General features: G+C 29.9%; 7 protein-coding genes across 8 annotated transcripts in view; 3 read left to right on the forward strand and 4 right to left on the reverse strand.

Annotated features, from left to right (window-relative positions):
* The first annotated feature begins 232 nt into the window (after positions 1 to 232).
* On the forward strand, positions 233 to 5,299 carry LOC111426471 (monocarboxylate transporter 14-like). The gene is made up of 4 exons (XM_023060997.2): positions 233 to 1,890; positions 1,943 to 2,164; positions 4,692 to 4,977; positions 5,038 to 5,299. The coding sequence occupies exons 1-4, from the start codon at positions 319 to 321 to the stop codon at positions 5,205 to 5,207; spliced, it is 2,250 nt and encodes a 749-aa protein (XP_022916765.2). The 5' UTR covers positions 233 to 318; the 3' UTR covers positions 5,208 to 5,299.
* Positions 5,300 to 8,364: 3,065 nt separating this feature from the next.
* On the reverse strand, positions 8,365 to 9,946 carry LOC111426614 (soluble calcium-activated nucleotidase 1). The gene is made up of 5 exons (XM_023061222.2): positions 9,518 to 9,946; positions 9,165 to 9,468; positions 8,964 to 9,111; positions 8,683 to 8,916; positions 8,365 to 8,631 (listed from the first exon to the last, which is right to left on the reverse strand). Exons 1-5 carry the CDS (start codon positions 9,789 to 9,791, stop codon positions 8,428 to 8,430), a joined length of 1,164 nt encoding a protein of 387 aa, XP_022916990.2. The 5' UTR covers positions 9,792 to 9,946; the 3' UTR covers positions 8,365 to 8,427.
* Positions 9,947 to 10,456: 510 nt separating this feature from the next.
* LOC139429788 (GATA zinc finger domain-containing protein 12-like) lies at positions 10,457 to 11,531 on the forward strand. Its single transcript, XM_071195968.1, has 2 exons — positions 10,457 to 10,624; positions 10,676 to 11,531. The coding sequence occupies exons 1-2, from the start codon at positions 10,610 to 10,612 to the stop codon at positions 11,387 to 11,389; spliced, it is 729 nt and encodes a 242-aa protein (XP_071052069.1). The 5' UTR covers positions 10,457 to 10,609; the 3' UTR covers positions 11,390 to 11,531.
* A 162-nt stretch (positions 11,532 to 11,693) lies between these two features.
* Positions 11,694 to 20,281, forward strand: part of LOC111426567 (Kelch like family member 18) — a 29,086-nt gene continuing 20,498 nt past the window's right edge. The window contains exon 1 of one of the 2 annotated variants that reach the window (XM_071195964.1): positions 11,694 to 11,841. The gene's annotated coding sequence lies outside the window, so the exon portion shown is untranslated. Of the gene's footprint in view, positions 11,842 to 14,341; positions 14,514 to 20,281 lie in introns of those variants that run through there. The other variant, XM_071195963.1, reaches the window with a different exon arrangement.
* Positions 12,989 to 13,920, reverse strand: LOC111426571 (prisilkin-39-like). The gene is made up of 2 exons (XM_023061174.2): positions 13,810 to 13,920; positions 12,989 to 13,515 (listed from the first exon to the last, which is right to left on the reverse strand). Exons 1-2 carry the CDS (start codon positions 13,819 to 13,821, stop codon positions 13,051 to 13,053), a joined length of 477 nt encoding a protein of 158 aa, XP_022916942.1. The 5' UTR covers positions 13,822 to 13,920; the 3' UTR covers positions 12,989 to 13,050.
* Positions 14,724 to 16,070, reverse strand: LOC111426771 (uncharacterized). Its single transcript, XM_071195967.1, has 2 exons — positions 15,860 to 16,070; positions 14,724 to 15,808 (listed from the first exon to the last, which is right to left on the reverse strand). The coding sequence occupies exons 1-2, from the start codon at positions 15,986 to 15,988 to the stop codon at positions 14,804 to 14,806; spliced, it is 1,134 nt and encodes a 377-aa protein (XP_071052068.1). The 5' UTR covers positions 15,989 to 16,070; the 3' UTR covers positions 14,724 to 14,803.
* On the reverse strand, positions 17,023 to 20,281 carry LOC139429787 (putative leucine-rich repeat-containing protein DDB_G0290503). The gene is made up of 3 exons (XM_071195962.1): positions 20,229 to 20,281; positions 19,565 to 20,168; positions 17,023 to 18,719 (listed from the first exon to the last, which is right to left on the reverse strand). The coding sequence occupies exons 1-3, from the start codon at positions 20,229 to 20,231 to the stop codon at positions 17,038 to 17,040; spliced, it is 2,289 nt and encodes a 762-aa protein (XP_071052063.1). The 5' UTR covers positions 20,232 to 20,281; the 3' UTR covers positions 17,023 to 17,037.

Here is a 20,281-nt window from a genome sequence, read left to right on the forward strand (position 1 = left end):
CAAAAAAAGGTACCGGTCATTGATGATCTGGTACGAATCACCGTCACCATTGAAGATCTCCTCATCGTCTTGCCCGAGATTATCACGTGATCCCAGATTAAGATTACAGGGTTGGTCCAAAAGGTGGATGCAACAACCATTTAGTTAAATCAAAAAGAATTTATATTAAAAAAAATAAATATAAAAATCTCGGTAGCTATTTTTACAGTATTACAACAGAGGAGAGATTAAAACTTAGCTTTAAATACTTTAAAACAAGTTTTTTTTGTTGGCTGTGAATAAGAATCAAATAAAAAATAATCAAAAAAGTTAAAAGAAATGGGGGATAAGGATCTTAAGAACGCGTCTGAGCCGCTGATTGAAAAAAAATCGAAAGGGATCATCACTACGACCGAAAATGAAACTTTAAAAGTTAAAAATGGAAATTCAAGTCCAAAAAATGGCACTTTAATTCCAGCGGAAGTCCATTTTATGGACGAAGAATCTGCGGGTTCATCAAAATTATCTTTATCCGATGACGATGAAACTGAAAGCCGAATTGTTACAAGGAGTGGGCCTAATATTCCCGATGGTGGGTGGGGTTGGATGGTGGTCTTGTCATCTTTATTACTTTCGATGATTGCTGATGGAATAAGTTTTTCGTTTGGTCTCCTTTACATCGAGTTTTTATACGAATATGGCGAATCAAAATCGGTTACGTCATGGATTGGGAGTCTTTTCTTAGCGGTTCCTTTATTAACAGGCCCAATAATGAGTGCTTTAGTCGATCGTTATGGTTGTCGTTTGATGACCATCGTTGGAGGATTAATCTCGGGATTAGGATTCGTATTGAGTTCTTTTTGTAGAACGATAACTGGTCAATACATAACATTTGGTGTAATCGCAGGATTGGGTTTGGGCTTAATTTATGTAACAGCCGTCGTTTCAATCGCTTATTGGTTCGATAAGAAACGAAATCTAGCAATTGGGTTAGGAGCGTGTGGAACGGGATTTGGCACGTTCGTTTATGCCCCGATGACTGAACATTTTTTGTATTCTTACGGTTGGAGAGGAACCGTTTTGTTATTAGCAGGGACGTTTTTTAACATGTGCATTTGCGGCGCTTTAATGCGCGATCCCGATTGGTTAATCGAAGAAAACAAACTCACAAAATCCAGCAAGAAATCATCAACATCCACAACATCCGTTTCCGGGCGAAGCTTAGCCGACGATTTCCCCGACATCGAAGAACTCAGAGAGTTATTAAAAAGCGGCAAAAACACCGAATATCTTTTACAAAGTTTAGCCGCAACCGTCGATGAAAACAAAGACGAAGAAAACTTAAAAAACGTTTTGCACCGATCCGATTTGAGCCTGCCAACGTTCGTTAAACAAAACGAAAAAGTTCCGTTGGAAGTTCTTCAACATTTGGCGGCGAACAAAAAGTTTTACAACGTCATCTTGGAGAATTACCCAAGTTTGTTGTTTTCAAGAAGCATCTCAGATCACCGATTAAATAAAATCAAGGAGACCAACGATACCACGATGAACAGGGTCCCGGTGACGTTATCGATGAAATTAAAGAAAGCTAAAGATACAAATTGCGAAAAAAAGCTTGTTCATCAACATTCGATGCCGAATAATAACAAAGAATCAATGACGAGGCAAAGAAAAACTTCCCTGGAACATATTCCCACAACAAAACCAATAACAAGATCCGACTCGGTTTCCTGGTTCATGAAACAACTCGGGATGAACACCCATCATCATTTTAAGAACATTAAGTTACACCGAAACTCAGTTATGCATCGTGGCGCGATGTTAAATATCCATAAATATCGATTAAGAGCTTCGAGTTGCCCGAATATTTATAGAAATTCAATGATAACGTTGGCTCCTGAAGAAGAAGAGGTAATTTAATTTTTTTTTTGTTTGAAATGAATTAATTTGTTTGTTTTTGTAGAAATGGTATGATGAATTCGTTGGTTTATTAAAAGACATGGTAGATTTTTCTTTGTTGACCGAATTTCATTTCTTATTGATGGCGTTATCTACGATTTTATTGTTTACATGGTTTATCGTTCCTTATTTCTATTTGCCGGAATTGATGTCGGCCAAAGGGTATTCCAAGTCAGAAATATCGACTGTTATTTCAGCAATTGGATTAACAAACGGAATTGGAATGGTAAATATAAAAGCTAAAATTAGTGACATAATTAATATGAATAACTTTGACATCGCAAGTTAGAGTTAGAATATTAACGTCTTTAATTAATTAACCCTTTGTGTCCCAAGAAGTCAAAAATGTTGAATCTTTGTGACAGAATTAAAACGCTATCAAAATACACTCAATAGAGGTCTTTGGAATCAATTTTAGCAAAATATGCAATCCCCCCATTCCAAGGGGGATAATGGTACTTGAGAGTACCGTCAAGCGTTAAAATATATTTTCAGTACACAAAAACTATTATTGCTAATATAAAAATAATACATTTTTTATTACGTTAGAAAATAACTAACACTTGCTTTATCTAAATCATATTATGACATTCAGAAAAACAGTTCTTTCTTTTATTACAACATAAAAAAACATTGCACGCAGTACATTTTGAGAATTAGGCTTATTCTAAATTAAAGCTCAAAGCTTTCTCTTTACAATGATGTATAATAATTGTTGGGTTGGATTGGAAAAATATTGAGAAAAAAAATGTTGAAACAAAACTTGCATTTTCGTATAACCTAAAAATGTCAAAAAAGATGCTAATTTAAATATTCCTGGGAGCCGTATTTATTGAAATTAAGGAATGAGACTTATTCTAAATTAAAGATCAAAGCTTTCTCTTTACAATGATGTATAATAATTGTTGGGTTGGATTGGAAAAATATTGAGAAAGAAAATTTTTAAACAAAACTTACATTGTCGTATAACCTAAACCTGTCAAAAAAGATGCTAATTTAAAAATTCCTGGGAGCCGTATTTATTGAAATTAAGGAATGAGACTTATTCTAAATTAATGCTCAAAGCTTTCTCTTTACAATGATGTATAATAATTGTTGGAATGGATCGGAAAAATATTGAGAAAAAATATATTGAAACAAAACTTACATTTTCGTATAACCTAAACCTGTCAAAAAAGATGCTAATTTAAAAATTCCTGGGAGCCGTATTTATTGAAATTAAGGAATGAGACTTATTCTAAATTAAAGCTCAAAGCTTTCTCTTTACAATGATATATAATAATTGTTGGGTTGGATTGGAAAAATATTGAGAAAAAAAATGTTGAAACAAAACTTACATTTTCGTATAACCTAAAAATGTCAAAAAAGATGCTAATTTAAAAATTGCTGGGAGCCGTATTTATTGAAATTAATGAGACTTATTTTAAATTAAAGCTCAATGCTTTCTTTTTGATCTGTAATAATCTATGGTCACATCTGGACGAATAAGTTTAAATATACCTAAAAATCCTACAATGAGAATTGTGTCATTTTTTATACAGATTCTTTCTTGTATAGTAGAAAGTACCTACAGCTCTAAATGCGCCGAATAGATACCTACAGTTTAAAATGAGTGTTTAAAACTATCGGTACTTTAAAGTACCGTCGGGACACAAAGGGTTAAGATGAGTTAATCATTAAGGGTTAACGAAATTTGCAAACATTTTTGATAATATGTACGGATCCCCTTTTTACCAATATTAGAATTAGTGATTATTCAAAATCACACATTGACATCATTATCTCAACACAAAACTCCTCAAAATCACCACTGCTACCCTGACATAATCAACGTCGTCCCTGGAATACTTCAACATCGTCACAATGTTGTCTTTGTTGCCCTTCAACATCGTTCATAACGTCTCGAACATCACTCCATATTATTCCCAGACACACGTAATCATACTTCCAAACATATCTTCTCTGACACCTATCAACATCGTCTTGGGCACCTCAACTTAGTCCCATAAATTTATAGCAGCAGATATTCTTCAATATTATTTTAAATAAACGTCAATATTGTCTGGGACATCCCTCAATATGTTCTCCGACACCTCATAACATCATTCCAGACATAGATAATAACATAGATTCGAGGCTATTGAGTCGTCAACATTGTTTCTTCTAACTCTCTACATCGTTTAATTATTAATATCGTTCCAAATACTTTTCTATATGATTCCTGAGATCTTACAACATTATCTCTGACATCTCTCAAAATCACCCCGTGCATATTTCAACATCAACCATGATATCCCTCAACACAAACTCAAATATGCCTTAATATGATTCCAGACACACCACAACATCGTTCCAATATCAATTTGTCATCATTGTTTCGGTATTATCATCCCCAGCATTCTTCAATATAGTCTTTGATATCACATGATAGACTGATATCCTTGAGTCTCCTTATTCTGAACTTAATTGGCACACCTCAATAGTGTCTCGAATGTCTATTCTGATACGCTTTGACATAGTCCCAAATGAAGGTTATTTAGGCTAATTTTGTTTCTGACATCCCACTACGTCGTTTCAGATATCCTTCATTGTAGTACCTACTTAGCATACCTCAATATCGTTTTGAACATCTTTAACATCATTTCGGCCATCCCTTGAATTTGCGTTAAACATTTTCTAATATTATGCATGGCACATCTCAACATTGTGCCCAAATGCTCCTTCTAATAATATATATTTTCTTGTCTATTTAGATTGTATTGGGTTGGGCAGGTGATCAACCATGGACAAGTGTAACAAAAACTTACGGAGTTTGTTTAATTCTTTGCGGATTTTGCATTGCGGGGATGTACCTTTTCATACAAATCAAATACGCTTTATACACCGTCTCAATACTTTTCGGTTGGTTCTTTGCGAGCAGTTTTTCATTTACACCGATGATCACGGCCGATTTGGTACCATTAGATCGGTTTACAATCGGTTACGGATTAATTTTATTATGTCAAGGTATCGGTAATTTGATCGGACCACCAATTGCTGGTAAGTCATTCTCGTCATTATCTTTTTTATATATGGAATAATTTTTTTTCTCATTTTAAGGCCTTTTCTTCGACTTGACGAAATCTTGGGCCCAAACGTTCATACAATCCGGTTTTTGGATAATAATTTCTGGCATTTTAATCCTGATAATTCCGATGACAACTAATAAAAGACTCGTTGGGAATAAACCTTTAGAAATGGAAGCGAGCGAAAAGGGTAGCATTGTTTAATTTTTTTTTAATTAATCAGTATCGCAAGAAACCGAGTTGTATTAGAGAACTATGTACTTACTTTCAAACCAATCAGCACATTTCTGTACTTATCTCCCGTTTTTACTTAAAAAAAGGAAATATATAATCGCATATACTTAATGTACCTACTTAGAAATGGAGAAGAAAGGAAAATGTTGTGTTCGTTTTAAAGTTTTTTTTTTTTTTTAGTTTTTGTTGCATCGATTTTTTTTTTTGAGTAGATGGTTCTTACAAAGAATATTTATTGTCGTGGTGTGCGTACATTCCGGGATTTGAAAGAATACGGTTTCGTACTTAACGCAAAATGCAATATTTATATCTACATGACAATGTTTTTAATAAAAAAATTATTGTCGGTTGTTAAAGTATTTTTATATGCAATGAAAAAATCTTTTTTGCGCGAGGTTGTGTTCCAGTGTAGCATATGTGTCAATTTCATCTCTTTAATATGCATATTTAATAAAATAGTACTTACATACAAAAATGTTTCTTTTTTTTTATCAATTCCTTTTCCATATTAATATTAATTATTGTTGTACTTATATCTACTCCTGTTTGAAGGGAAGCAACATCTTCATTTTAATTCACTACAAAAAAAAGTTTTTGGCAAAACTTCTCTTAGGAAATACAATTTTTTTCTGCCAAATATTAGCTTGTCAGCTCATTAATTTATAATCTTTGATCGTTTATTTGAATTTGGCAATGTTGCAAAACAGCAGAACCCAGAGCAAAATCGAAATGGACAATAAATGGCATTTTGAGGAGAGAGTGGAGGAAAGGGCGCATTGTAAAATTGAGTGAATTGAAATGTGGAGACTACTGGAGGACAGGGATAGGAATAACAGAGGGGTTAGCAAAGTATTTGATGATGGAGGGGGGTGATGAGGTTGGTGGCCAGATTTAGATGTAATAACGTAGTTAGAGCCAATAGATATTGGATGGAGGATGAGGAGAGCCTGGGAGTCTTTAAACCATCTGCTGGTAGAGTGTAACGAGTTGAGGGAGAAAGTGATGGACTGGAGGCAGGTACTAGGGGAGAATGCGAGGAGATGTAGAGAGGCTAATCCACTAAAGGTAATATATACATAAAATGTCATCAGATAAATCTATTTGAGTTTGGATTAGCTATTATTTATCAAATGTTTGATTGCAATAAGTTCCTAGTTGATCTACAAATAGGAATTTGGTCTATGAATGTGTTTGGGGCATAAATTAGGGATTCAACTGGTTATGGAGCCTGACAAATTCAGATTTTTTACTACAACGACGCTCCATTGTGTGTTAGTAGAGCTTTTATGACTTATTGATTACAACTTTCTTTGTCATTGTGGAGATCTTTGGGATTAATTTGATGGATTAAATGTGAATATTGTTTGTGTTGAGTGAATTAATTTTATTTGGGAATAAAGAAATAGCAAATGGATACTATATAGATAAGAGATAAAAAAAGAATAAGAACTATTAGGAAACTATAGTTCGTTTTTTTTCTATAATACTTGTCAATGTAAATTATTTAGGGTTTCTGTTGGTATTATCAAGGACCCTTATAAAATTTATGTTGTTTTCATGATTTTTAGTAACATTTTCAGTAACTAATTAGTTGAGGTTAAAATACTAATAAATTTTTAGATAAATACGATTTTCACGAAGTACATATTTGTTGTAAAAACGTGCTACAAAGTAATTAATAGAATAAAATACCTTTTCTGGGTAAATAAATGGCAAATAAACACCCCACAACACTTTTTATGCACCTTTTCTTTTTGAATAACGAAAGTTCAAACGTCAATGTGACATATTTTCTTCAAAACATGATAAAACAAAACTCCCTGTTAATTTTGCCAACTTTACAACAATTTGACAGGTATTATAGAAAAAAAATGAACTATATGAACTATATATTCTAAACAAAAACCACAAAAAAAATTTTTTATTTATTCCTTGAAATGAAATCTCTAGTAAACGTTGGAATCGATCGTTTCGAAGCACAATTATCAAACCTAATCTCTCCTCGATTTCCGAAACGTCTACAATTACGTTTGTTGATGTGTAAAATTGAGAAATCTCGGCAATCTTCGTCTCGATATGTACACATTTTTGCACCCGGATTATTTGTATAAACGTAGTCGTAAATAGTATTTAAAATACAATTATCATCGTCGACGCATTTTACGTAAGAACTTTGATTGTCTTCGTTTGGATTTAAACGAGGAGATCCTGCCGATATCCAATAATCGAAATCGATGGAATTATTTGCGCACTTTTTTAAATCGTAACATCCGGTAACAACGTGGCAAATACACGAAATGCATTCGTGTATTGAGGTGTTTAATAAATTAGTTTCTGCAAGTTAACAAAATGAAATTGGGGAAAAAATCGGGCTGAATTACTCACGTGAAAAAGATCCTACAATAAAGATTGTTAAGAAAATAATTATTAATTTGTGATGTATCATTTTATAAAGTTTGAGAGTAAATAAATTAATCGAGAATAAATTAACCTTTTTGATCTTTGATTTATCAAAAAAAAAAAATAAATTAATAAAATAAATAAAAAAGTAGGGTTCTGTAAGGTTAAGATCTTTGTTAAATTGGTTGCCTATACCATTTTAATTAATTTTTTTAAAATTTTATTTCAAAAATATTTTTTATAATTTATTAAATTTAATTACCTATTTCATATAAACTCAAATCCTTCATATTTTAAATCATAAACGATGAGAATACTCGTGTTGGGTGCGAATTAGAGAGCTAATTAAAAAAAAATTAATGATTGTATAAAATTATGATTTTTATCTCACATTTATTGTAACATCCGGTAACATGAAATGCATTCGTGTATTAAGGTGTTTAATAAATTAGTTTCTGCAAATTTACGAAATGAAATTGGTGAAAAATCGGGCTGTATTACTCACGTGAAAAAGATCCTACAATAAGATTGTTAAGAAAATAATTATTAATTTGTGATGTATCATTTTATAAAGTTTGAGAGTAAATAAATTAATCGAGAATAAATTAACCTTTTTGATCTTTGATTTATAAAAAAAAATTTATAAATTAAATAAAAAAGTAGAACCCTACTTTTTTATTAAAGTAAGGTTAGGATCTTTGTTAAATTGGTTGCCTATACCACTTAATTAATTTTTTAAAATTTTATTTCAAAAATATTTTTTATAACTTATTAAATTTAATTATCTATCTCATATAAACTCAAATCCTTCATATTTTAAATCAGAAATTAACTGATCGGGTAAAAGAATCTCTCCGTTTATTTTAAAAGCGGTGATGTAAGTTGCCGTGTTTCCATTCAATTCCTCAGTTCTTAAAGCTACTATCACATCGTCTTTAGAAGTCGGAATGAATTTAAACGATGAGAATCCTCGTGTTGGGTGCGAATTAGGAAGCTAATTCAAAAAAGAATCAATGATTGTATAAAATTATGGTTTTTATCTCACATTTATCACTTGGATTTGGTGAAAATTCTCGTCGGCGATTAATAAAACGGAACAACCTCGGTGTTCGTCTAAAGTTTCGTTATATTTTTCTTTGCTGCATCGCCTCGGTAAGAAAAACCAGCTTTTATGGATTTCAGACCAAACGCCGCTTTCATGGATCATGTAACCAGGCCAATAAATGTTTAATGATTCTCTTAATTTATTGTATTCATTCACCCAGCGTAAATGAGTGATCTAAAATTTATTATTTAATTATAAATCATTTTTTTTTAAATTTTTACCTCTCCTTTCGTAGAAACTTTTTTGATAAATTGAGGATTATAACTTTGGAAATCTCCGGATGCTGTGGTCCATTCTTTTCCCATCGATCCGATGTATAAATAATCATCTTTTACAGTTGCCCATTCCGATTTAAAACCTTTCGTTGATCTAAACCATAAAAAAATTGCTTAAAGGATCTTTTAGTATGTTAAATTATTTACTTTCCATCACCGTCTAATAATAAAACCCATGGGGTGGCTTTATCTTGAAAAATTTCAAATATCATTCCAGTTCGGTCATCAAAGCTTAATAATTTTCCGTTAAAAACAACCAATTCGCTCAGTTCCATCCCTCGATCTTTTAATGCAAAGTTTGTATCAACCCTAACTGGGTTTTGTCGATCCCATGAAACTGTTACAATACTTTTATTGGGACTATAACTTAAGTAACCCTTTTTTAAATAAGAATACCACGTAAATTTTTCTTTATCACTTTTCGATTTTGTATCTAAATCCGCTATAATACCTAAAAGGAATTATTATAACTTTTTAATTAAATTTTAATTAATATTTACCTATTCTAAATGTATACATCCCATTACTAAGAATAGGAGTCGTCAAGGGATACGTATAATTATAAAATTCCCCAAAAACTTTCGGCTCTGTTCGAATTTTACGAGGAAACACATAGAAAACAACCAAAACTAACAACCCAATCATTGCGACCCATAACACAAAATTAGTTTGGTTGTGTAATGTTCTATTAACAATCCGATGTGGTAGTGGGGCCCTTAGAGCCTTTCTCCAATCTCTTATTACCCCCATACCGTCTTTTAAGGTATCTTGCATTGAAGAATTAAGATGAAAATTCCGTCATTTTTAAAATAGTATTTTGGGTGATTTTTATCGCATTTTTCAATTTGTTAACGTGTACAATCGAATATTTAAAAATATTTAGTGCCACATAACCTATTTCCATACGTGTTTTTGTCATCTGTCAAATATGACAAATTAAAAAAAAATTTTTGATTAATTGAAATTTTTGCAATTTAAAATAAATAAATTCCTTTATTTTGATGTAATAGATTAATATTGGTGAAATTTTTAATTAAATTGTTTCATTTTATAAGTTAGTTTTGTAGTGAATGTTTGTAAAATGATCCCATCTTTTGAGAGAAAATTGAATTAAGAAAATGGCGCGATAATTTCAAAATATTAATACTTGTCAACTTTAAATCTGTTGAATTCTTTAAATCCAGTTCAGTTTTTGCATTTAAATGTTTCTAAACTATTGCATAATCAAAAAAGGAAAGTTTTGAACTAAACCCACGCAAAATGTTAAATAAGATTTTTAACATTATCCCACGTAAATATTAAATAAACTTAAAAAATTAAAATATAGCTCACATTAATTTAATCTTTTTTTCTTCCGATTTAACATCCTCAGCCTTAACCCAGATCTTAAAACATAATCTCATTAATAAAACGAAAAAGCCTTTAAAAGAGAAACTTTTTTAGGTCTCATCACCGATTAAAAAGAAATAAAACACTCGGTATGTTTAATATTTTTGGACGTTACGAAATTTTGCAAATCAACTTTCTCCACTTCACAAAACCAGGAAGGAATCCACAGTTTAATGTTGTTAGTTTAAGAAGGAAGATCAACGATGAATTTTTATTGGGTTAAGATTAAAAAGAATTAAAAAAAATTATTTTAATTTTTTGACTTTTAGGTTAGTTTTTTGATTATTGTTTTGATGGAAATTGCTTATTCAACGTCGAAACCGTTTACTGACGAAGACGGTGATAATTTTCGTGGGGATGAATCCGAATCTGATTTAGAAGAACGAAGAAGACGAAAAAATAAACGAAAACCTTGCCAAAGAGTTGCAGGGGAAGAACAGAAAGGTGAAGGAGATGAAAGAACTTTTTTTCAATTCTCGTACGTTGATGTTAATTATAATTATAATTGTGGAAATGGAATGAATCAAAAAAGACCTCATCATCATCAAAATCACCAAAATAATCATCAAAATCACCAAAATAATCATCAAAATCATCATCAAAATAATAATAATAAACCTGAAAATATTGAAAATGATGATGTTGTCCATGAAAATGATGATAACACCTTTTCAACAACAAGACGACCACATCGTCCGTTAGGAAATTTTTTAATGAACCATAATGGAGCGCTAATCCAAACATTTTTTGGAAATCTATTTGGTACTAATAAACCTAAAGTTGATGAATCAAACCCGATTCCGGTTCACGAAGCGATTCAAAACGATGAAACGACTAAATATGAGCCCGGTTTGTATGTAAGTGCTTATAATCCGATTAATGGGCAATATTTACAAGGAAATTTAACAAATCCAAAACGGATTTATCGAAGGATTAATAAAGGTGTTGATTTCTTGTTAAGTCCGTTGTATGATTTAATTTAATTTATTTCTAAGATGTAATTAATAAGTTATTTTATGTAAAAAATCAACTTTACAATAACCAATATAAGTAAATTTATAAAAATTTAGGTAAAATTATTTGAATTTGACGTAAATGTCACATTAAACGTCAACTGTTATAATACTAAACGTCAATTAGTATTTTTAATTTATTATTTTTTTTTTAATTTTTCACTTTAATCAAATAATTATTATTAAAAGAATAAAATAATTAAATCTTTTTGATTAAAAAATTATTTAAACGCTTTTCAGATTGCAGCGATTGCAGCAAACTTCACGTAGAAGCGTAAACGCATAAATCAATCAGTTTAATTTTTAAATTACAATTTAAGTGAAAAGTGTTTTTATATTCTCATTTAACTTTCAAATTAACAAATTTAACATTTATACAAACACCATTGATGGATCAAACGAGTTCAAATCTCCAAATTAAGGTAAGATTTAAAATTTTCGTTCATTACTAAAGTCGTAAATTTTTTATTAAGGAATTATTATGTTAAAAATATTATTTTGAAGTTACAATCTTTCGTCTTTTTTATACGAATTATTAATCAGTTACCTTAATTAATTAATTTTTCGCATTTAACCTCACTTTCTTTTTATTGTCAATTCAATCCTTGTTGTCATCTCCATGGTAACGGATTCGTAAAGTGAATCAAAACACAATAAAAACGTAAACAAAACGATTTTTGAGGTTATGTTTATACATTATCTAAATGCAGGAAGTTTCTGTATTAATTAATAAAAATGTGGACGATTATTATAAATCTTGAGTTATGGTATAAAACTGTATAACAAATACATCATAAATTTGATGAAGATGAAAACCACTGATACAATAAATCGAATAAAAAGGTTATGATTAAGGTAAAAACTTATTATTTATATTCGATGTTATTTTTAATCGCATTTTAACCTCAGCTTCTTTTCATTGTTATTAATACATCAAATTCTATCAAATGGTAATACACGATATTTGCAAATTAAAGAATTTACTTTGATGAAGAAGGCAAAATTCGAAATTTTAAGGAAAATTGACTAAAAATTGGAATTATGCTTAATGTTCATTAATCTTGGATTCAAGAGAGGATTCAAGTTAAATTTGATGTAGCTTATCATTTAGTTAACATAGAATTAATCTTGGATTAACGTCAAGTTAACATGGAAATTAGATTAAAATAAGGCTAATCACTAAATAACATTCAATTTAGATTTGATGTAACTCATAATTTAGTTAACATGGAATTAATCTTGGATTAATGTACCATTAACGTCAAGTTAATGTGGAAATTAGATTAAAATAAGGCTAACCACTAAATAACATTCAACTCAGATTTGATATAGCTCATAATTTAGTTAACATGGAATAAATCTTGGATTAACATACCAATAACGTCAAGTTAACGTGAAAATGAGGTTAAGGTAATACTGACAGTTGTAAAAATATCAAAATAACTTGAAAATTAAGTTAATGTAGCGTTAGACGCTGATTAACACTCCTTAAAGTTAAAAAAAAACATTTTTCAGTGAAAATGATAATTATTTAACACTCATTTAATGTCAAGCTAATCAAAAAGGAAATTTGTTATTAAAAAAAGATATTTATTTCTAAGATGTAGTTAAAAAAATTTAACAAAATGAACTTATTTTTCATAATAACCAACTCCTCCATATCCTCCATAACCGCTATAACCACCGCCATAAGATCCATAAGAACCATAACCAGGTTTATACCCAGGATAATTTCCGCTTAAATAATTTGTGCCGTATCCCCCATAATTAGAACCTCCATACCCACCATAATTTCCATATCCACCATAACCTCCGCCATATTGACCACCTATATCACCATAACCATCATAACCCGGTTTGTAACCATCATATCCAGGTTTATAACCACCATATCCAGGTCTATAACCACCATATCCTCCGTAACCTGGGCGATATCCTCCATATCCAGGTCTATATCCACTGGAATATCCCCCATAACCAGGTCTATATCCGGAATAGCCTCCATAATTGTTGTTATAACCATCTAATCCTCCCAATAAACCATAACCTCCAGCATTTACCAATGTGATTATGGTGAAGATGAAAAGAAAAGTGATCTAAAAATTAATTTAATAAAAATGATATTGTTAGGTGATATAATCATTTGTTTTTGCTTTCAAAATAGGAATTTAAATGAACAATAATTAGTTTTAATGATGATTGGGAGTATTTATCATCTAATTAAACTAATTATTTGAATTACAAAACGACCGTTTTATTTTTCTTTTAGAACAACGTGTGAGGTCAGCAAGGAAAATTTTTCACGGTTTATAACTTTTTGATTTATCTCAAAATATTCATTGCCATCAACAATTTTTTTTAATTAAAATTATTTAAATTTAAATACTTACGGCAAACTTCATGTTGGTATATTTAAGAATTTTAAATGAATAAACCACCTATCGGATACTATTAAAACTAAATCGTTTTTTGAAGAACCAAGCCTCATTCAGTTCGTTTATATACTACTTCTTATAACCTTGTGTTACTCATTTTTAACGCTCCCCCAGACGACACTTTTCGTAATGAAAACGAAAACGAACGCGTTTTGGGCGTGTACAAACACATTTTTTTAAACAATCCTTTTACACCTGCTGTAATATCCTCGGGTGATGTTTGAACGTATTCTGTCACAATAGGTCGTTAAAGGGAATAATTAAAGAAAAAGAAACATCTTAAATACGGTTACGTAAAGAGGAAGTTTATTTTTAATGAGGAGATTTTAAAATAATAATTATAAATAATTAATTTAGATAAAAATCAAAATTAGGGTACGTTCTAAAATTTGTTATGTCATGTTTTGATGTAAACGTCACTTTTTAAAACGTCAAATTTTTGACTTAATTTTTTAAGTAACAAATAAAATCAACTTGTGAATAAGAAACGCTAATAATAACACAATTTACTTGACAAGAAACGTATTGTTTATGTAATTCACGCATTGTGAATCATCACTTCTGGTATATAGATATTCAAGGTTGGAACGATCGGTATTGTTGTGCCTCAAAACTAAAGTTTTAATTTATAAATGGAAGGAAATCAAGCAGGAATTCAGGTAAATTTTATTTCTTTCTTTTAATTTGATGGGTTAATACGCTTCCTGCGGTTATCTTGTCCAATTTATGCAACGCGATTGTTAAATTATTGTTTTAAAATCTCCTTGACATATTTTGCCAAAACCAGATTTATTAAACGAAATTTACTTTGGGCGCGTAGGATGATTGGAAGATTGCGCAAATTTTATTTTTGAAGGAAAAACCAAGAATTAAATTAAAAAGAACACAATTTTATTAAATTACAATCACATAAACACAATCACAACGAAGATTAAAATAAACACAATTATTAAATATATTTTTGGGCAACCTCCGGGGTGGCAGATCGATTTCTTAGATTATATCTCATCGAAAAATCGGATTTAACATAATTTTTAATATTAATTTTTTCTTTGGCAGAATCATTTTGTTTTTTATAAATATCACAGTTTACGTCATTAATTCGTTCATCTAAACTCATTATTTTGTTATACATTTTTTCCAACATTAAATTATTATCAATTAAATAATTTTTGTGGCTAAAATAAGAGTATATGAATAAAAATATTAAAATTACAATAACTAAATATCTTAATAAAGAAATTATATAATAATATTTTTGATTCAAATCAAAAATATTAGTGATTCTATTCGAAATAATCGTTCCAATGACTCTTTCAATAAACAAATTTAGCATTATGGTAACTAACATATAAAATCTTGCTGCAACTGTGCGGTTTAATGAAGTAATAAACATTGTTAATGTTGAAGTGATAAAATAAAACACAAAACTATCCACCCAACTTATTTTCCCCATCAACCACGATTGTAACTCTTTAAAATTTGAGGTTAAAATATCGAAATCTTTGTGTTTCTCAGTTAAATAAACGAAAAATTCCTTCATATTCTTTTGTAATTCAATACTTTCTTTTTGAATCTTTAATAATTCTTCTAAATTAACTGCTGAATCGTGGAGTTGTTTGCCTAATTTAACTGTATTTTCGGCGATTGTTTCATGCCAAATTTGGCCCCTTAAAAAATAACAAATATTTAAAGTGTGAGTGTAAAACTCGGTGTATACATTAAATGCTCGATCGGACATAGTGCTTATACAAATCCCTCTTAAATTAGGTTTTTTATCAGCTTCGCATTTATAAATTTCATGTCCAGACATTGCTAAGAAACAATTCGTTAAATACAACGCAACTTCCGATTGAGTTTCTTCTGATAATTCTTTACATCCATCATCTACCTTCCGAATTGCGTTTTTCCAACAATCACCGTATTGAGGTAAATTTCCCCTTTCTTGTAATAACTAAAATAACATTTTATAGCGTTTTTAATAAAGAAGATTTATTTTGTTTACTTGGTATTGAATTTTTCCTTTTTGAGTCATCTCGTTCATTTCCATCCCGTAAACGTGTAAAACATCTTCGAAAGCCATCGTGCATAATAAAAACGAACTTAAAATTGTTTGTAAAGTCTTCAGGTACATTATTATTAATAAAGATTAACGATTTTTTGAACCTATTTTGAATTTGTCAGTTAAGATTTGTTTACATATTGAGGTTATGATAAATGTCAATTTGAAATGTGTCATTTGGGTTGCCTATATTAAAAGCACAAAAAGTTAAATATTATAAATATTTCCCTCTGCACCATTTATATTTGCTCTATCAATCTACATTATCAACTCAACTTATAAAGATAGAAATTTTGACGTTTTTATCAATTTTCTCTTATAATTCATTACACCACTCAAAAATAAAACCAAATTTGATTATGATTTTCGGTTATAACTTATTAATTGTGCATGATGGAGAATTATTTTTTAAACAAAAAATGTTTAAAATTGACTCATAAGATGTATTGAATAAAGATATTTATTCCATCAATCAGCATTACCACCCCAACGTAAGAACAATAGAAATTTTGACGTTTTTATTAATTTTCTTTTATAACTTATTAATTATATCTGATAGAAAAAAACTTTTCATACAAAAAAGATTTAGAATTAACCCATAAAACATATCCAATAAGTTATTTTATTTCATCGATCAGTAGTACCAACCTAACTCAAAAATAAAACCAAATTTTGATGTTTTTGATCATTTTCGGTTATAACTTATTAATTGTGCATAATGGAGAATTATTTTATTAACAAAAAATGTTTAGAATTGACTCATAAGACGTATTGAATAAAGATATTTATTCCATTAATCAGCATCACCACCCCAACTTTAAAAAAATAGAAATTTTGACGTTTTCATGAATTTTCTTTTATAATTCATTAATTATATGTGATGGAAAAAAGCTTTTCATACAAAAAAGATTTAGAATTAAGCCGTAAAACATATCCAATAAGTTATTTTGTTCCATCGATCAGTAGTATCAACCTAGCTCAAAGATAAAACCAAGTTTTGATGGTTTTGATCATTTTCGGTTATAATTGTAAACAATGTTTAGAATGAACTCATAAGACGTATTCAATAAAGATATTTATTAGTTATTGTAATAATAAGATTTTAATTTTCATTATCTTTATTATTTCTCATTAACAATTTTTTGATACAACTCATTATAATCAACATTTTGATTCGATTTATCCTTACCTGCATCAATTTCTTTTCCATTATTATTAAAATCTTGGAATTTCTCCCAATCAAAATTAACGATATCTTCAAAATCTTGATCGATTTTCCCCGAAATTTCATTATTATCATTTTTATCATTTTTTAGGGGAAACAAATTTTCCATTAACTTTCCGTATTGATTGTTTATTGAATCTTTGGAGCTTTTCGATTTCTTTAAAATCTTTTCTCGCAAATCATCTACCATATCTTTAATCGATTTTGAATTGATCGCGTTTTTATCGTCATCGATGTGCTCGGCGACGATGAAAAAATCTTTATTCTTTTCGTCGTTGTTTCCGAATCTTGATTGGATTTTATTGAGCTTTTTTGGGTGAACTACGAATCGGGTTAATCCGACTTTGTTTTTCTCGGGGTTTGAAACTCCGAAAGCATCCATTAAATCGCCGATTTTAACGTAATCATCAGTTGGGTCTGGTTGGGATTCTTCGTCTGTTAGTTCGCCGATTCTTGGTGCTATCAACATTAATTTTTCTGGAATTTTTTTATCTTTTTTGATTGCTGTTGCTTTGACGTATGGTGTGATAAATTTTGGTGTTGCGGATCCGGTTGTAACGAAAGCTTTTCGAGCGCTATGCGCGACATCGGTCATATGTTGAAGAGTTTCTTGGCCAGATTTAATGCTTTCTCTTAACATGAATCCCATTCGTTTAAAAGTATTTAAAAATTTCTCTTCTTCCGAATCATCCAAAAATCTTGAAACGATTTCGGGCGATTTTTTTTGATTCTTTAATTCACCACGGTCCATAATTTTGTATTGAGTTGGGATCATTATATCTTGTGGCGGGATTCTTAAAGCGGCTAAAATTACGTTTTTTGCTGATCCAACCATATTTCTTATGTGGAACATTGGTGCTTTATCATCTTCGAAACTATTTTTTGCTACAGTTCCAATATTTTCCATCGTTTTTGGCATATCTAACTTTACGTTTGGGTCGGCTATTAACTTTAAAAGGGGCACGGATCTTTTAAAACGTTGCAAATGATCATAAAATTTATTAGGATAATTACGTGGAGCTTGAATTATAAATGAGCTTAAATAATCAAGTTCTGATGATTTTTGAAGGTGAGGATTATAATACTTTGGTGGATAATGATGATTTTGAGGCAAATTATGATTGTTTACAATTACGTGAGTGTTGAGATGTTGTGGAGGATTTGGGTGAGAATAAAAATGGTGGGGTTTTAATGGAGGATGTAAAGGAATGGTTGGATGATGACTAATTCCATGAGTTAATGAGAAATGATGAGTGTGGGCTCCTTTATGACGACTTGCTTCAACATTTTCTGATATTTTTTGGTCGGGTTTTTCAATTGGATCATTTCCATTTTCCAAATTTATTAATTTTTCTTCACCTTCACTTCCTAATTTTTGAAAACCAATAACTTTTTGATCATCTTCGTTAAAATTATCTTCATTATTGATAGCAAAATCATTTAATTCTTCAGTTTTGCTTGATTCATTTTCTTCATTTGAATCTGAATTTTTTTGGTTAACACTTTTTTGATCCAACATAAAAGGTTCGAGATCTTGCAAAATTTCTTCATCTAAGTTTGGATTCATTTCGTATAAATCTGAAAAAAAATCAAACTTCATAGTTATGTTAAAATAAATTCAGGTGAGAAAAAGCATAACTTAAAAATAAAATTTTATGGAATAAACCCAGGAAGACCAAATAAACATCTTCCACCTCCGTAGCACGTGCGAAATCGGCATCTCTAATAAATCGAAAAATACCCAGAAAGCTATCAGACGGCCAGATAAGTTATAAAACTTCTATTATATGACAACTAACTTAAGATTTAAAATGTCAACCTCAATTTTGACATGTTTGTAATCTTCATTAAAAATCCTTTAAAATGAGTACAAACACGACGTATTTATCTTCAATATTAATGAAGTTATCGTCAACTTCCGGTTAAGAATATCAACGTGAATTTTGACATATTTGTAATCGTCGTGAAAAATCCTTTAAAATGAGTCCAAACATGATACGTTTAATTCCAATATTACTCGAGATATAAGCAACTTCCGGTTTGAAATGTCAATGTCATTTTGACATATTCTTAATTTTTATAGAATGTATTAAAATTTGTCACAAAAACGGAAATATAATAAGAAAAAATCAAAAATTAAGGTTGGTATTAATATTTAAAAATTAAATTGCTATGTTCATTGTAGCTAACTTCGGGTTTAATGTTTTTTATTCTAACTTTTTTGTTTTTTGAGATAAATGCGTCATCTTTGGACTCGTTTTAAAGGTTTTTTAGTGAAGATGACAAATATGTCAAAATTGACGTTTCAAACCGGAAGTGATTGTATTTCCATTAATATTAAAGTTAAATATGTCGAGTTTGGACACATTTTAAAGGACTTTTTATGACAAGAAAATCTCTAAAAACGGTAAAATGTCACTTACGATTTAAAACGGTTTCATTTGACAAATATTTTTTAATGTTATGCATCATGGTGTGCATCAAATGATCCATACGATTCTTAAAATCCTCTTTATTCCTCCTCTTTCTAACTAAAATCGATTTAGACTTACTCATTTCTTCTTTAACGGTTTCAGTAAAAATTTCTTTTAACCGATTAAAAATTTCTTCGTTAATTGTCATATTTTTACCATTAAATTCTTCTTCATTTACGCTATTATTTTTTAAATTATTTTTTTGTTCATCTATAACGTAATAAAACATCTTTTTCATCATCTCCTTGATGTTGATTTCATCATCAGAGGGATCAGTGTTATTAATAACAAAATTATTTGTTTCGTTTAAATTAAAATCGGTTTCATCGCCGATAAAATCAGTTGGAGTTTCTTCTAATAGAAGATGATGATGTCTTGGGATTGGTAAAAGATGTCTTAATCTCGCCGTTGTTAAATCGTGTAAAGTTTTTGTTTTTAAACGATTTAAATGTAGGCGAGGTAATAATAATGAACCAACAGTTTCATTTTCAAAGCTTGCATCTTCAGCGAAGGTTTTTATAAAGATGGTGCAAAAAATTATTATTATTTGCTTCTAAAATTAGGAAAAAAATTATTTTTTGAGTAATTATTAATAAAATAAAAAGGAACTTACCATTTTGAGTCGATTGGAATGATTAAAAGAACGTTAGTCAGGATTATTTTTTT

The sequence above is a fragment of the Onthophagus taurus genome, chromosome 5 (assembly GCF_036711975.1).
Source record: "Onthophagus taurus isolate NC chromosome 5, IU_Otau_3.0, whole genome shotgun sequence".
Lineage (NCBI taxonomy): Eukaryota > Metazoa > Arthropoda > Insecta > Coleoptera > Scarabaeidae > Onthophagus > Onthophagus taurus.